General features: G+C 53.6%; 6 protein-coding genes across 6 annotated transcripts; 3 read left to right on the top strand and 3 right to left on the bottom strand.

Moving 5' to 3' along the window:
• Positions 1-698: 698 nt before the first annotated feature.
• On the bottom strand, positions 699-2,498 carry DL89DRAFT_253665 (uncharacterized protein; the record flags this gene model as incomplete). The annotated part of the gene is made up of 1 exon (XM_040885198.1): positions 699-2,498. The coding sequence occupies one exon, from the start codon at positions 2,496-2,498 to the stop codon at positions 699-701; it is 1,800 nt and encodes a 599-aa protein (XP_040746942.1).
• A 527-nt stretch (positions 2,499-3,025) lies between these two features.
• DL89DRAFT_299119 (uncharacterized protein) lies at positions 3,026-4,744 on the bottom strand (the record flags this gene model as incomplete). Its single annotated transcript, XM_040890803.1, has 2 exons — positions 3,026-4,086; positions 4,118-4,744. The coding sequence occupies 2 exons, from the start codon at positions 4,742-4,744 to the stop codon at positions 3,034-3,036; spliced, it is 1,680 nt and encodes a 559-aa protein (XP_040746941.1). The 3' UTR covers positions 3,026-3,033.
• A 592-nt stretch (positions 4,745-5,336) lies between these two features.
• Positions 5,337-7,294, bottom strand: DL89DRAFT_263747 (uncharacterized protein). Its single transcript, XM_040885967.1, has 2 exons — positions 6,943-7,294; positions 5,337-6,522 (listed from the first exon to the last, which is right to left on the bottom strand). The coding sequence occupies exons 1-2, from the start codon at positions 7,250-7,252 to the stop codon at positions 5,369-5,371; spliced, it is 1,464 nt and encodes a 487-aa protein (XP_040746940.1). The 5' UTR covers positions 7,253-7,294; the 3' UTR covers positions 5,337-5,368.
• A 704-nt stretch (positions 7,295-7,998) lies between these two features.
• DL89DRAFT_276982 (uncharacterized protein) lies at positions 7,999-9,958 on the top strand (the record flags this gene model as incomplete). The annotated part of the gene is made up of 2 exons (XM_040889410.1): positions 7,999-8,126; positions 8,650-9,958. The coding sequence occupies 2 exons, from the start codon at positions 7,999-8,001 to the stop codon at positions 9,956-9,958; spliced, it is 1,437 nt and encodes a 478-aa protein (XP_040746939.1).
• A 98-nt stretch (positions 9,959-10,056) lies between these two features.
• Positions 10,057-12,098, top strand: DL89DRAFT_263746 (RCC1/BLIP-II protein). Its single transcript, XM_040885966.1, has 2 exons — positions 10,057-10,181; positions 10,447-12,098. The coding sequence occupies exons 1-2, from the start codon at positions 10,169-10,171 to the stop codon at positions 12,021-12,023; spliced, it is 1,590 nt and encodes a 529-aa protein (XP_040746938.1). The 5' UTR covers positions 10,057-10,168; the 3' UTR covers positions 12,024-12,098.
• A 175-nt stretch (positions 12,099-12,273) lies between these two features.
• On the top strand, positions 12,274-14,065 carry DL89DRAFT_263745 (uncharacterized protein). Its single transcript, XM_040885965.1, has one exon. It carries the CDS (start codon positions 12,310-12,312, stop codon positions 13,951-13,953), a length of 1,644 nt encoding a protein of 547 aa, XP_040746937.1. The 5' UTR covers positions 12,274-12,309; the 3' UTR covers positions 13,954-14,065.
• Positions 14,066-14,069: the final 4 nt, after the last annotated feature.

The following is a 14,069-nucleotide window of genomic DNA, read 5'->3' as shown; positions in this document are numbered from 1 at the left end:
CTCTGCTCGCGACATATGCTTCATAGACAGCCTGTCCAGCTGCTGCCGCTGCTCAGGCGTGATGATCGACTCGTATATCTTGTTGATCTCGTCGTCCGTGATCTTGATCGACTCGACCAGTTTCTCGCCTTTCAAGCCGTTTGTTTCCTGAATGAGCTCGGCAGTGGCCACCTTCTCAGGCCGGTCGGGCCGCCGGGCGCGGGCACGCGGGTACCGCGAGTAGTCTTTGTGCTTTCTCGGCTCTCCCTCAACGACGCCTGTGGTGGAGATCAGGCGGATCGCAAGCGATGGGGGCTGAGTTGGACCCCACGCCGAAGGCACGGCTGGTGACACGAATGCGCGCTGCGAAATGCGACTGGTAACCGCACGAAGCATTATAAAAAAGTATGTAATTCCCTAGCGAAATGCAGGCAAGAGAACGAGAACACCGCTCAGGCAAGATATTTGCTAAGCACTGTGGCATAATTTTTGTGATGCTGGCTCGAGCCGGCTCCGCCCTGGCTAGCAGCTCGCCTGGTATTATATGGTGGGTGGCAAATTAATTCCTTGACATTGAAATGGCTATAGGCAAGCCTACTAGCAGCTGCAGTAGCGCGTATATACATCTGCATAGAGCATCAGGAGAACCTCATCCTTGGCTTCGTCGAGAATGGTGAGTGACATCTCATTGTTATCAAGACGCTCCTGGATCCGCTGCCTCATTGCCTGGGGAGGTTGAGCGCCATTGGAGACTGCGAGTTGATGTACACCGAAAACACGGTGACTAGCTTGTCCAGCACAACCGATGGGAATAAAGTGGACTCGCTGATGTCGTAATGCGAGTACACGGCCTTGGCTGTCTCAAGAATGCTGATGGTGGCACTGGTATTGAGATTGAGTGGCTGGGCTTTAGCAACCCGGTGAGGGCCGCCCTTGGCTCCGTGACGAGGGGCAGAGACAGCACCATGCTCGGGTGGACCAAGGTTGATACTCTGGTCATCGCTGAGCATCAAGTTACCAATGCTCTGTTCGAGGGTCGTTGGTTGGCAGTGCTGGTTGTTCAGCGCAAACACAGTCGCAGTTTTCAACGACTGGTACTCGTCTACAAACGCAGTGAGCTCGGAGCTGAAGCATGTGGCAGTGAATTCGCGGAACTTGCTATAGGCATGGGGGCTGTCCATCATCTGCCTAAACTCTACCCGACGAACTCGTCCCAGGGCCCTGATGCTAGGACGCGGCCCAAGCGCTGAAAAGCTAGAAGCTATTGAGCTTGTTGTGCTCTCTGAATACATCTGGTTCTCAACGCGCTTTGAATGGCGGCTGGCTCGATATAGCGGAATTGCCACCGATGACGTGTGGATAAGAATAGCTGCAATCCACACAAAGAACAGACCGGACCATGCCTGGCGGATCTTGTGGAGCTCAAGCTCCCACAGCAGCGAAGCAATGATGCACAGGACACCGACCGTGTCGCAGACAAGAAGGTCGTTGCGGATGCCATAGGCATCTTTCAATCTCCAAACCTTTAACAGCAGGGCGGGGCAGATGACGACGACAAACAGTGCAATGACGCAGAATACCGGAACCAGCCCCCAGACAAATGGGCAGTTGAGACTCAGCGGGCGGATGGAGTAGTCGGTATTGAGGATGTTGATGACCAAGGTTATGTCGATGACGATAAAGGTGAGTGCCCCGATAAACAATATCAGAGCGCGGTCAGTGACCAGGTGCTGCATACTTATGTACCGCTGCAGTCGATCTTGGATATCAGCCATCACCTGCTGGTTCTCAGCAATTCTTGGCATCGACAAACAGTTGTCCTGGCGAGTGTCAGCCAAAGCCTCGTACTTTTCGTATCTCTCGGTGTTGTTGACCTGGTAGAACCGTGAAATGGCAGTGCATTTGTTTGCAATTCTCGCTGCCAAACGTGGGTAGAGGCTCTTGCTGACCATGTCCTGGCCGTCCATGAGTTGACCGTTTAGAATATGTATGTGGGACACAACAATGAGCTGGACTGCGCGTGCAGTGAGTGCGGATACTGCGATAACAAAACCAACATTAAACATCCACAGCTTCGAGAAGCACGCCCAGCGGTTTATTGCCGTGCTGACCAGCCCTAGGGTGCCAATAATAAAGCAGCCAGCGGCCTGGATGGTGACCAGCTTCACTGACCGCTTCGATAGCTCGCTGTAGGGATTGCGTGACTGGATGTGGAATAGGACCATTGTCACGATAACATACAGCGCATATACAATGTAGGCTGTGAACATGACACCGACCCGTGCTTTATAGTTCTTTGATCCGGGCTCCCAGTTTGGGTCGCGTGGAAGCTGTGATGCGTCCATGTTGTTCAGGCTAGTGTGGAAATATGTTAATTTAGTAGCAGCAGTGTAGAGATAGCAAAAGTTAGTAACCAGGCTTGGGAAAGAGTGGAAGATGGAGGCGTTTACCACACCAACAAAGGCATATACAGTCGGGCTGTTGGCGGGCAAGTGTATTTTAAATGCAGCCTGTGGCATCTTCAAACGCTATTGTACTGCAAATGCATGTGAAGCATAGTGGCAATCTGGTCGGGTACAGGCTTAACTTCCAAAAGGGTATTGCTCCCTTTGCCTGGCAATCATGGAACCTAGCGTGGAGCAAAAACAATAGCACATTGTCTATACAATTTACAGAATGGTGCAAGAATCCGGCTGCGCACACACCCTATGACATTCCATTAGCACTTTCTCTGCGCAACTAAAAGGCAGATGTTTATATATAGCTCTGGCCTGGTATTAATGGCTCTGCAGATCGGCAGGATTAGTTTAGCTGAGTGTTAGTGAAAGCCATCTGGTGATGCAGCTAAATGTGCACTGGTGAACCCAAAACCATTAAGCACAGAAACCGTAGTCTGAGTTCAAGTAACACTGCAGCAGGCGGGAAGAATATGTGATCCCATTGGACCACAAGTATAGGACTTCGTCAAAAATGATAGTGGTCACAAAGAATTCCTAATATTCATTGACAATAAAACAAAAGGTATCCATTCTACCAATACCCAGCAGCTGTCCTTTACAAACGACAATAGCGCGTATATATGTCGGCGTATAGCATGTGCATGACTTCCTCCTTGATTTCATCCAGGATGGTCAACGGAATGATGTCTTGATAAAGATGTTCCTGGACTCGGCTCATCACGACCTGAGAAACATTGAGCCCCATCGGCGAGCGTGGGTTGAGGTATACTGAAAAGATTGACACGAGCATATCCATTGCTGCCGATGGGAATACTGTGGACTCATCGATATCAAGGTTAGGGTAATATACCTGGACTGCCTCCAGTATGCTCACCATGGGGCTGGCTGTGGGATCGAGCGGCACCCTGCCAATGGCATTGCATTTTCCGTCAGTTTCGCGCGATAAGTGGGGTAGCTCCGGCAAATGCTCAGCAGAAGCAAATGTCTCACTGTCCATGTACGCCGGCGTCAATGTTCTGATGCTGCTATTTATCCCAGACGACAGCTCATCTTGTGAACCCAGCGCAGCTATAGTTGCGTCTTTGAGCAGCCGATATTCGTCAATAAAGCCCGTTAGCTCGGAGCTGAAGCAGGTGGCTGCGAACTCGCGGAACCTGCTGTATGCGCTTGGATCGTCGAGAATCTGTTTAAATTCAGCTTGGCGCGTCTTCCTAGGAACCTTGGAGTCCGTAGTAAGCTTGGCACCCAAGAAAAACATTGTTGATGTACCCAAGCTGTCGCCATGAATCATTTCGAGCTCGAGGATCTTTGAGTGGCGCATCGCCCGGTATAGCGGGATGGCAACTGAGGACGTGTGGACAAGGATAGTGGCGGCCCACATGAAGAACAGACCAGACCATATCTTGCGGACAGTGGGCATTTCTAGTTCCCATATAAGTGAAAAGACGATACAGATGAATCCAGCAACGACGCAGATGATCAGGTCGTTGCGGATACCAAAGGCATCCTTGAACCTCCAGATCTTGATCAACAGCACCGGGCTGATAACAAGCACAAACACAGCGACTATGCCAAACACGGGCAGCAAGCCCCAAATGAACGAGCACTGGGTGCTGACTGGACTAATCGAGTACTCCTTGTTGAGGATCTGGATGGCGACCGGTGAGTCCTATGCCCACCAAGGTCATGATCCCGATATAGCACATCATCGCACGATCAGTAACAAAGCGGCCCAGTCGACGGTACCGCTGCAGTCGTTTCTGTAACATGTCTACCAGTGTCTGGCCATCTGCATCGCATGAGAATTCAGACACTCTTTGAGCGTAGCCGTCTTGGCCAGCCTTTCTTGAATTGAAACTCGGCGGCCACGCTAGTTGCTCGCCTATTGTAAGGGCCATGGCCTTAGAGATAGCTTTGTCCTTCTGCTGTAGCTGACCGCTGAGGCTGTGGATATTAGATGCGACAATGAGCTGGACTCCGCGGGCAGTAAGCGATGATATGAGGACAACAAAGCCAATGTTGAACATCCAGAGCTTTGGGAAACACGCCCATGTATTGAGAGCAGTGCCTATGGCCCCAAGTGAGCCGACAATAAAGCATCCGATGATCTGGATGAAAACGAGCTTCACAGACCGCTTCGACAGCTCGCTGTTGGGGTCACGAGATAGCCTGTAAAACATGACCGTGGTGACCACCACATAGAGTGTGTACAATATGTAGCATCCGAACATCACGCCGGCCCGCACCTTGAAATTTGTGGTCCCAACCTCCCATTCGGGGATGCTCGATGTTGGGTCTGATGCCATGACAAACAGCGACGTGACGATAAAACAAATAATAAAAATAATATATGCTAGAAGAGAAGAAACACGACGGCGAAGGAGTGGCCCCTGGAAGCAAAGCTCGAATAGCTCATAGTCCTAGCTGAACTCCCTTGAGGTATATTCAACCGATTTGTCCTGTTGCTTCCTTCCAATTCAGACGGCCATTCAGAGGCTCTTTGCCAACACAACGCTCGCCTGGGGTGCCATCCGCGATTTGCACAAAATGCCTTGGATGGAGATCTCAGAGAGATTCTGTTGCTTGGTGTGCTTTGTAAGATCCCAGCAAAAATACCATTGAAGGCCACAGCCATTTGAGAAATGACAATATACGGCTGCATGCCGCATGGAGACATTCAAAGCTGCCGCTCCTGGAAGGATTGCCTGACCAAAACAGATTGCCACACCTCTTCCCCAATGCATGGGCGATGCATTTTGATTTCTTAGGCAACATGGCGGAGCGAGGTGGACTAGTAGTGGCAATGAGGCAGGATGTCATGCCAGTGCTGTCGTACGCCGCTGTGTGCGCTTTCTCGATAACAGAGTCTGCAATCAACTGGCATTCAGCAAAGCCCGGCGCAGAGTCAATTATTTATTGCGTATTTCTTTCTACATGATGATACACGGCTTGTGTCTGGACTGTGCAGCCGTGATGATTCCAACCTCCTCCTCAGAAATCTCCTGCTGGATATCGGCCTGCTTCTCTTTGATTTCCTTTGGGAAGTAGAGTTTCAAAAAGTTCAGCAGTGCCTGGTCGACGTTGTCCACGCCTGCCCTGTAAATCGCACCCTTTGCGCGGCACACGGGACAGTTGAACATGCGGCGGCGCGATGCCTTGACCACGCAGCGCGAGCAGAAAACGTGGTTGCACTCGAGACGCAGCGGACGCCAGGCGACGTTCAGGCACATTGGACATAGATAGTCGTCGATCTGCGGCACAATACCGACCAGGTCATTGTGGATAGTGAAGATGAGCGCCTTGGTCAGCGTGGTGGTGTCGATGGCGACGAACTGCGGGAACTGGGTCTTCGCCACCAGGTGTGTGCGCTTATCGTGCTTCTTGATGATTTTCCGCGTGGCCGCCTCGTTCATCTCCTGCAGCAGCTTCATGTAAATGAGCTCCGTGTTCAGCTTGTAGAAGCTGACCAGCAGCTTGCCCGACAGCTTGTCGCGGAACTTGCGTGGCAGACCGAGCTTTTCGATATGCCGTGTAAAGGCGGTAAACCGCTCCTGGCCCTCATGTGCCGAATTCGTCGGCCGGAAGTCTCCCTCAGTATGGCTCCAGATATCCGCATCCATGTAGAGCCGGAAGATCTCGCGCCAGATCTCGAAATCATGCTTGAACGGCGACGTGACCGCAGTTAAATCGACGCCCAGCGTCTGCACATTCGTGTTGTACTGGTGCGTGTAGTCTTTCTCGAACGCCCGCGTCCGCTCGATGTAGTCAATCAGCTGGTCGAAAAACGCCTGGTCGGTTTGCAGCCGCACCGTCACCTGCGTTTCCGTCACGTTGCCGTCCTGCTTTGTCTCAATCTGTACGACGTTCCCGGCAACGTGCGGGGTGTTGCTGGTGGGGGGCACGATGGCGGCTTCCGGGAGGCTGATTTGCTGCGCCAGCGTGGGTGTGGTTGGCGGCAGAGACAGTTCGTCGAGGGGCGCCGATCCATCGTCGTTCAGCTCCACGATTGGGTCGATAGGCGGCGACACCGGGTGGCTGCGCAACTTGACTGTGATGACCGGATGCACAACGCCGTCCTCGTCTTCTATGTACAAAAGGGAGATGTCCGGTTAGAAGCATGCTGCATGGGCATCAGCGTGACCTGGAATACGGGTCATCCGGGCAGTGGGTGCATGATGCATGCAAGTGTGGGAGCGAAAAAAGAGATGCAGCAGACAGATCAACCTGTTCTCGCGCATGTCACGCTCCCCCCCCCATTTCTTAAGCAACCTGGAAAATAGGAATTCAATGCGGAGGGAGCATGGCTATTGTTCCAGTTCCGTTGCCTCTCCCTATCTTACGTACGCGATCGCTGGTGTGGAGAGCAGAAAAGGGGGTGGAGGACGGAGGCAAGAGTGGGTTGGGACCCAATGGTTGGGATTCCAAACAGTTGTATCCGTGACAAAAAATTGTGGAGGCGAGGGCCTTAGAACCCCAGGGGCCAAAAATTCTAGCCATTACTTACTCTCAATGAGATACTCGATCTTGCCCGCAGTGTCAGCAGCAGACACGGGCCCAGACAAGGCGCTATCGGCCTGGTCAGTGGTCTCCTGGGACATGATGCTGGCGGCGCCGCTATGCACAGACTCGGAGTCCAAAAGAATCGCGTCGTCGGATATGGCCGAGGCATCGAGGTTGAGCAGGCGGAAGGTGTCGTCGAGCTCGTTCACGATGCGCTTGATGTTTTTCTTCAGCAGCTTGTACTGGATAATGTACGGCTGCCAGTCCTCGGGCAGCTCCTTGGCGCTGGTTTCGATTGTCTTGCCAAACTTCATTACCGGAGAGAAGGTGGTGTAGAAATACAAAAGATATCAAGGGCAGGATATAAATGAAAAGTGTGGTGAGAGAAAAGAAAATGAGCAGGCAGCAGACAGCAAAGGACGTTGAAAGTGTTGGCCAAACGGGCACGGCGCCGGGTAACAGCACTCGCAGAAATTATCTTTTAATCTGGTGGTTGGACCACACAGCATGCAGCACGATGATGCTGCGTTTCACGATTTGCCCCGCCTGCCTATGTGCATTGGTCGGTTGGGCGGGGGCGACGAGGAACCCGAAACGATGTCGGATCAACCTCTGGGTGGGTGGCAAATGAACATGGGAGCTATACATACATATCTATTAGTGCGCAAGTTTCTACACGCACACGCCACACCAGCGCTATTCTGCACAGCACATCCGACCCTGGGGGCCGATTGTTTGCGAATGTCACCATCAGGTTTACTGCGTGCTCGGTTTGGTTAGTGCAGCAATTCAAAATTGTATTTTTGGTCTACAACACCAGAAAAGGCACTAAGGGAAGCCTAGAGGCGAGGGGTTCTACGTGGAAACAACGCGGGAATGGGTTGCTTAGTCGAACAGACCGAAGCCCATGTCGTCGTCGGACTCCTCCTCCTCCTCAGCGGGCTTCTCCTCCACGGCAGCCTCGGCGGCACCGCCGGCGGCAGCGGCACCACCAGCAGGGGCGGCACCACCCGAGGGGACCGAAGCGAGCTTGGACGAACCCTCAGCGATGAGCTCGGCAATGTCCTTGCCCTCAAGCTCGGCGAGGAGCTTGGAAATGCGCTCGCTGTCGGCGTCAATGCCAACGGACGAGAGGATGCTCTCGATGCCCTCAGCGGACGGGGTGGTCTCAGCGAGCTGGAGCAGAAGGTAGGCGGCAATATAACGCATTTTAGACTACACAAATTCGGAATGATTGGGGGTGATTCAGTGAAATGCTCAGGGCGGCGTTTTGCGTCGCATTGCGTATCCATCGATCCAGCGAGAGTCCGGCGCGCGCATCCATTCAGCGTTGAATCCACAAGCGTACATTTATTCGGCTTACTTAACGCAAGGTTTAACCGGGGTGTCGGAGCTATTAAGTTTTTCAACGAACGACAAGGTACGGAGAGAGAGAGACTCTACACTTTAGCGCGGTTCGGTGGATAGTTTTAATGCACTAGCGAGAAAGCGCAGATTTGAAAAAAAAAAAAAACTCGAAAAGGGTGCAATCAGAAGATCAGATCACAGTATCCTGATCAAGAAGCAGCGGCTTTGCTGACAGTGGAGCTGATTTCATGCGGAGAATGGGCAGCGCAGGCGCTAAGCAGGCCCGTCGCCCACTCGTACTTCTCTGCAAATTCAACCCCCCCATATCAATTCTAACAAGTTCGCCCTAGAGAGCAATGTACAGCCAGACACTGCTACGGACAGCAACAGCGGCACCCAGATTCGCAGGCGTGAGCCGGGCCGCCTCGGCACGGAGGTTCATTTCGCTCAAATCACTATTTGCACCCTCGCCGAAAGGCGACGGCGGGGTGAGCGGGGGATCGGGGCAGCAACGGCTGCTGGTGAAGAGTGACGATCTGTTTCACCCACTATCCAAGTCGCCAATCAAGGAGATGCGCGAGAAGGGCTTGCTGATCCAGGAGCACGGCAGCTGCCCGACGTGTGTCAGCGAGACGTCGAGCAGCGGCACGGCAGCGACACGCGAGCCCATGTTCGAGTGCCCCGACTGCGGGTATCCGACACACTGTAGCGAGACGCACTGGGTCAGCGACAAGCAGCACCATGCAGAGCACTGCGGGTACCTGCGGGAGGCGAACGAGGACGAGCACGATCTGCGGTCGGGACGCACGCTGCGGGAGTTCGAGTTCCCGTCGGCGCAGCTGCCGGAGGTGGTGGTGAATCTGAGCGACTGGGACACGTTCCTGTACACGCGGTCGTTCACAAACGTGGAGTCGGACCGGTCAATGCGGCACGTGAGCAAGGTGCTAACGTACCCGATCACGATGGGCGCGGTGCTGCACCAGTACAGCCCGTTTGCGCTGGGCGCGGGGCTGACGCCCGAGGGCCTGAAGTCGCTGACGGCGCTGCGGACGACGATCAAGGAGCACGAGCTGGCACGCAGCGAGAAGGAGCTGGAGATGCAGGTCACGCCGCTGCGCGTGTTTGTGCTAGGCGCGCGCGCCGAGGCCATGCTGCCGCCGCACCTGTATCTGCAGCTGTCGTATCTGCTGCCGCACAGCCCGATCAACATCTACTTTGTCGGTCCAGAGTGCATTCCGTCGCCCGACGAGACGCGCTCGACCATTGCCGTGTCGTCGCGTCTGGCGCTCAAGTACCACAAGGGCTACTTCCACGACGCCATCTGGAACTTTGCCCCCTTCGATCCGTACACCGACATCTTCTTCATGTTCAGCCCCGGTATCGCCCACCCGCGCGGCCGCGACGGCTGGCGTCCCACCGTCGAGAAGCTGCTCGAGACAAAGTGCGCCGTGTTTGCCACCGGCTTCCACGAGAAGGACATGCTGAGCGACGTCAAGGCGCTGGAGGACGACTTTGCCGGCAAGATGGACTGGCTGCTGCAGCCCCAGCCGAACCCCTTTGCCAGCCTCAAGCGCGACTTTGGCATCCGCAACCTGCGCGAGTGGGCCATTGCCAACTGGGGCATCTACGGCTTCCGCGGCAAGAGATACGAGGTCCAGGGCAAGAAATCATAATTTTTCTCGTGTTAGCCCAACAAGCCCAATAGCGCCCCTATCCGGCCACATAAAAATTTGCTTGAAAACCGGGTGGCATCTGCCTCTCGCTGGCAGCCCACCACTCTTTTTTCCACGCGTCTCAGCTGTTTATACTTTCTCTCCTCTCAAATTTCCCTCCTCGTCCTTTCTGTCCCCTCTCCACAACCAGCAACATACAAAAAGAAAACCATGCCTGGCAAGAGTAAGTTGTCCTGGCCAGACGCGTCGGTCGGAGCTATCGATGGGGAGTAAACATGTCGCCGCTGGGCGGTTCAGATAAGCTTCTCCTGGGCTCGGTATTTTCAGGGGGTGCTTAGGATTTTAGGCATACTGAAGGCCGGAGCAAGCTGCCGTAACCACTATATAGGCACCCTGAGTGTTCAGAAATGGGCGATAAAGCAGGCCATGATTCATGTTTTTGACAAAACCAGGCTGCATCACGCTTACCCCCTGCATCTGCAATATAGGAGCACGTAAATCAGACACGGCCCCCGTCGCCACCAACGGCTCCGCGGCAAAGAAGAGCAAGGTGCTGACCGTCGAGGTCAAGGCCCCGGTCAAAACACGCGTCATTCCTGCGAGGAACGCCACTACGAAGAAGACCACACCGCCTGCTGCGAAGAAGGCTGCTCCAGCTAAGAAGGCTGGTCCGGCTAAGAAGGCTAGTCCGGCTAAGAAGGCTCCTGCAAAGAAGGCCCCTGCAAAGAAGGCCCCGGCTAAGAAGGCCCCTGCAAAGAAGCGTGCTACTCCCAAACCTGCCGCACCTGCCGTGCCTGTTGCTGCTGCTCCCGCCGAGCCGAAGCTCCCTGAGCCCATGCAGTTCCTGAAGCCGCGCACCGCGCCTGTGCATGCGCTGGCCACACGGTCCACTGTGCCCGGCACAGTGTTTGTGTTTGGCAACGGCGACTGTGGCCAGCTGGGTCTGGGTGACGACATGATTGAGCGCAAGAAGCCGTTCCCGGTGACAGCGATTGAAGAGCAGCAGATCGTCGACATAGTATCGGGTGGCCTGCACACCATCGCAGTTGCTGCCGACGGCAAGCTGTGGTCGTGGGGATGCAACGACCAGAAGGCCCTGGGTCGCGGCGGCGATGAGTACACGGCCGCGCGCGTCGAGGGCCTGGATAATGTGGGGATTGCCAAGGTTGCGTGCAGCGACTCGGCGTCGTTTGCGCTGTCGGACGACGGCCACGTGTACTCGTGGGGCACGTTCCGCAGCGCAGAGGGCATCATGGGCTTCAACGAGGGCGTCGAGATCCAGGGCCTGCCAATGGTGATCAATGAGTTCCGCGAGCCGATCATCGATCTGTGTGCTGGCGTCGACCACGCCATCGGCCTGGCTGCCAGCGGCAAGGTCTACGCCTGGGGCTACGGCCAACAGGGCCAGCTCGGCCGCCTGGTCATCGAGCGCCGCCGCAAGCACGGTCTGATCCCCGAGCGCCTGCGCATCCTGGACGTTGCCCACATCGGCTCCGGCTCGTACCACAGCTTCGCCATCACCAAGACCGGCGAGGTTCTAGCCTGGGGTCTGAACAACTTCCACCAGCTGGGCCTGCGCCCCGAGGATGGCGGCAACGATGAGGTCGTCCACGAGCCGACCAGGATCACTGCCCTCGAGGGCGTGGAGGTCGTCAAGATCTCGGGCGGCGAGCACCACTCCATTGCGCTGTCCAAGGACGGCAAGCTGTATGCCTTTGGCCGTTCTGACTCCCACCAGACCGGCCTTCCCTTCGACACGCTCGATGCGGACAAGAAGCCCGCCGAGGGTGGCGAGTCCTCGCACAAGAAGGCCATCTCGAAGCCGACGTTGATCGAGGGCCTGCCCAAGATTGTCGATTTCGTGTGCGGATCGAACCACAATATCGCTCTGGCTGAGGATGGCTCTGCGTATACCTGGGGCTACGGTGAGATGCTGCAGCTGGGCAATGGTGAGGAGGAGGATGTTGCGCTGCCGACACGTCTTGCAGGCCAGAAGATTGAGGGCAAGACGCTTATCAAGATCGCTGCTGGTGGCCAGCACTCAGTCATTCTGGCCAAGAAGTAAGATGCCTCGCATGCATGCATCATCATGCCATTACAGAGTGAGCCCAGTTTTGAATAAATACTACATAGCCGAATGCCTGTGTACATGACTACGTGGATGCCTGCGGTTATTCACCAATGCGATATACAGATCCATCATCGCGCATTGTTGTGTGTAGGATTAGGGAGGCGACATCAAGAGGATCGGCATAGTTGCCCAAATATGCATCATGTGGCGAATGGCAGGTGGGGGCAGAACAGCTCTTTCTCATCTCTACTCTTCTCGCAATTCCACAGTTTTCTCAGGAATGGCCACCGTTAACGATATTTCCGATACGGTCTTGAGGAGGATACTATTACACTTGATTAGCGGCTCATTTGCCTGTGATATCTTGTATACATGTATCCACCCGGTAGACCCTTCTCCGGCCCAGGTCTGCAGCCGATGGAGAAGAATATTGCTACCGTATCTATACTCGCACGCATACCTTGGCCTCTTTACTAAAGATGAAGACAGCAGAGATTATCCACTCAGCATTGCAGACCTCAATGTCTGCTCCAATATCAACCTGACAGTGGAAAACGGCTTTTCGCACTTGGTTACCAACATTCACTTGTATGGATTTAGTCTATACCTGTGCGATTTTGATCTTATTGAGCTACTACGCAGACAGCAATTCGATAAAGCAGAGTGGCTGTCAGTCACTAACCTCGTTGTCAAAGACTATCAAGGTCCTCTTTATGCTGATACTGGAACCAAAAACTTCAACATTGAAAGGAATACGTCCGAATCGGCACATCTTTATACTCATCTACCCCAACTATCGTCGGTATCGTTCAACACAAGTGGGATTGGATTCCCATCATGCCCTATATCTCCTCTGATCAACCAGGCGTTATACCGAATCGAACATCTGAGTATTGAAGGGACCCCGGTTGAGTTCACACAAAAGTACTTCTCAGCGTGCCTTACACATCTTGAGCTTAGCATGGGTGGGAAAAACTGCAAGCTTCCTAGAATCTATCCCCCTGCTCTCAAAGTCTTGATTCTACGGGATTTGTCTTTGGATTTTACATTGAGCTTTACCGATCCAGACTCCAGGAGCTCGCTGATATTCCCTGAGCTAAATACACTTGAGGTCAGCTTTACTGACCTTAGTTATGCGGAGTTTGAGCCCGCTTCTGATGACGGCATGATACTCCCGCCTGTAGCTGGAACAAAAGGGGTTTATGCTCCGAAACTGAAGAATTTGCGACTCCAGAATCTACCATCACTTGTTCCCACATTTGATAGTTCATGCTTGTGCCCTGCCCTCGAGTCTGTTGAACTCAGTGGCTGGCTCGATGCGCTTCGCGGCATCGCTACACATCTACTGAATTGCAAATCGGTAGATATTGCTCTACTAGATAACTTTGCGCAGGAAGTTACGGAGGAAAAGTACAACACCTACACCCAATCCATGTTAAGCCAGGCTTCAGTGGCTACGTCTGCCAAGTTTAGATCCAAACTCCCTTTTAATCTTTTTATTGACTCTGTCCGGTGGACCAACCTCAGGCATTTGGAGCTGTACACATTTATTACCTGTGGCTCACTCAACCGCCTGATGTCTCAGCTTCCACTTTTGGAATATTTTTGTTTGCAGTCTATCGCTCGAGATGATGAGTTGGATCAGGCAAATGGGTTTCCAGATACCACACCACATTTCCCATCCTGTCGCTCCTTCAGTACATACATGCGAACGGTGAGGGCTTTTGCAGGTGTCTTCAAGTACAATGCGGATGATATGGACCAGATCGGCTTCGAATTCATTGGTGCTTTTCCATCGCTTCAGGAGGTTCAGGTTCCAGTCTCTTTCCATCAGGAAATACAAAGTCATATCGAAACCACCTTTGCACAACTCTACCCTCATCTCTCACTTCTGAAACTCGCTGGTCTATCATATAATCGATAGCACAAGGCAGCATCTTGCTTGACCGATCAGGATCTCTCTCTCTCTCTCTCTCTCTCTCTCTTTCGTTCCTGTTTTCTTTTATTCCTATCTTCCAGCAATAAACACACTGGCCTTAT

The sequence above is a fragment of the Linderina pennispora genome (assembly GCF_002104995.1).
Source record: "Linderina pennispora strain ATCC 12442 chromosome Unknown DL89scaffold_1, whole genome shotgun sequence".
Lineage (NCBI taxonomy): Eukaryota > Fungi > Kickxellomycota > Kickxellomycetes > Kickxellales > Kickxellaceae > Linderina > Linderina pennispora.
This window is presented reverse-complemented; position numbering and strand designations above follow the sequence as displayed.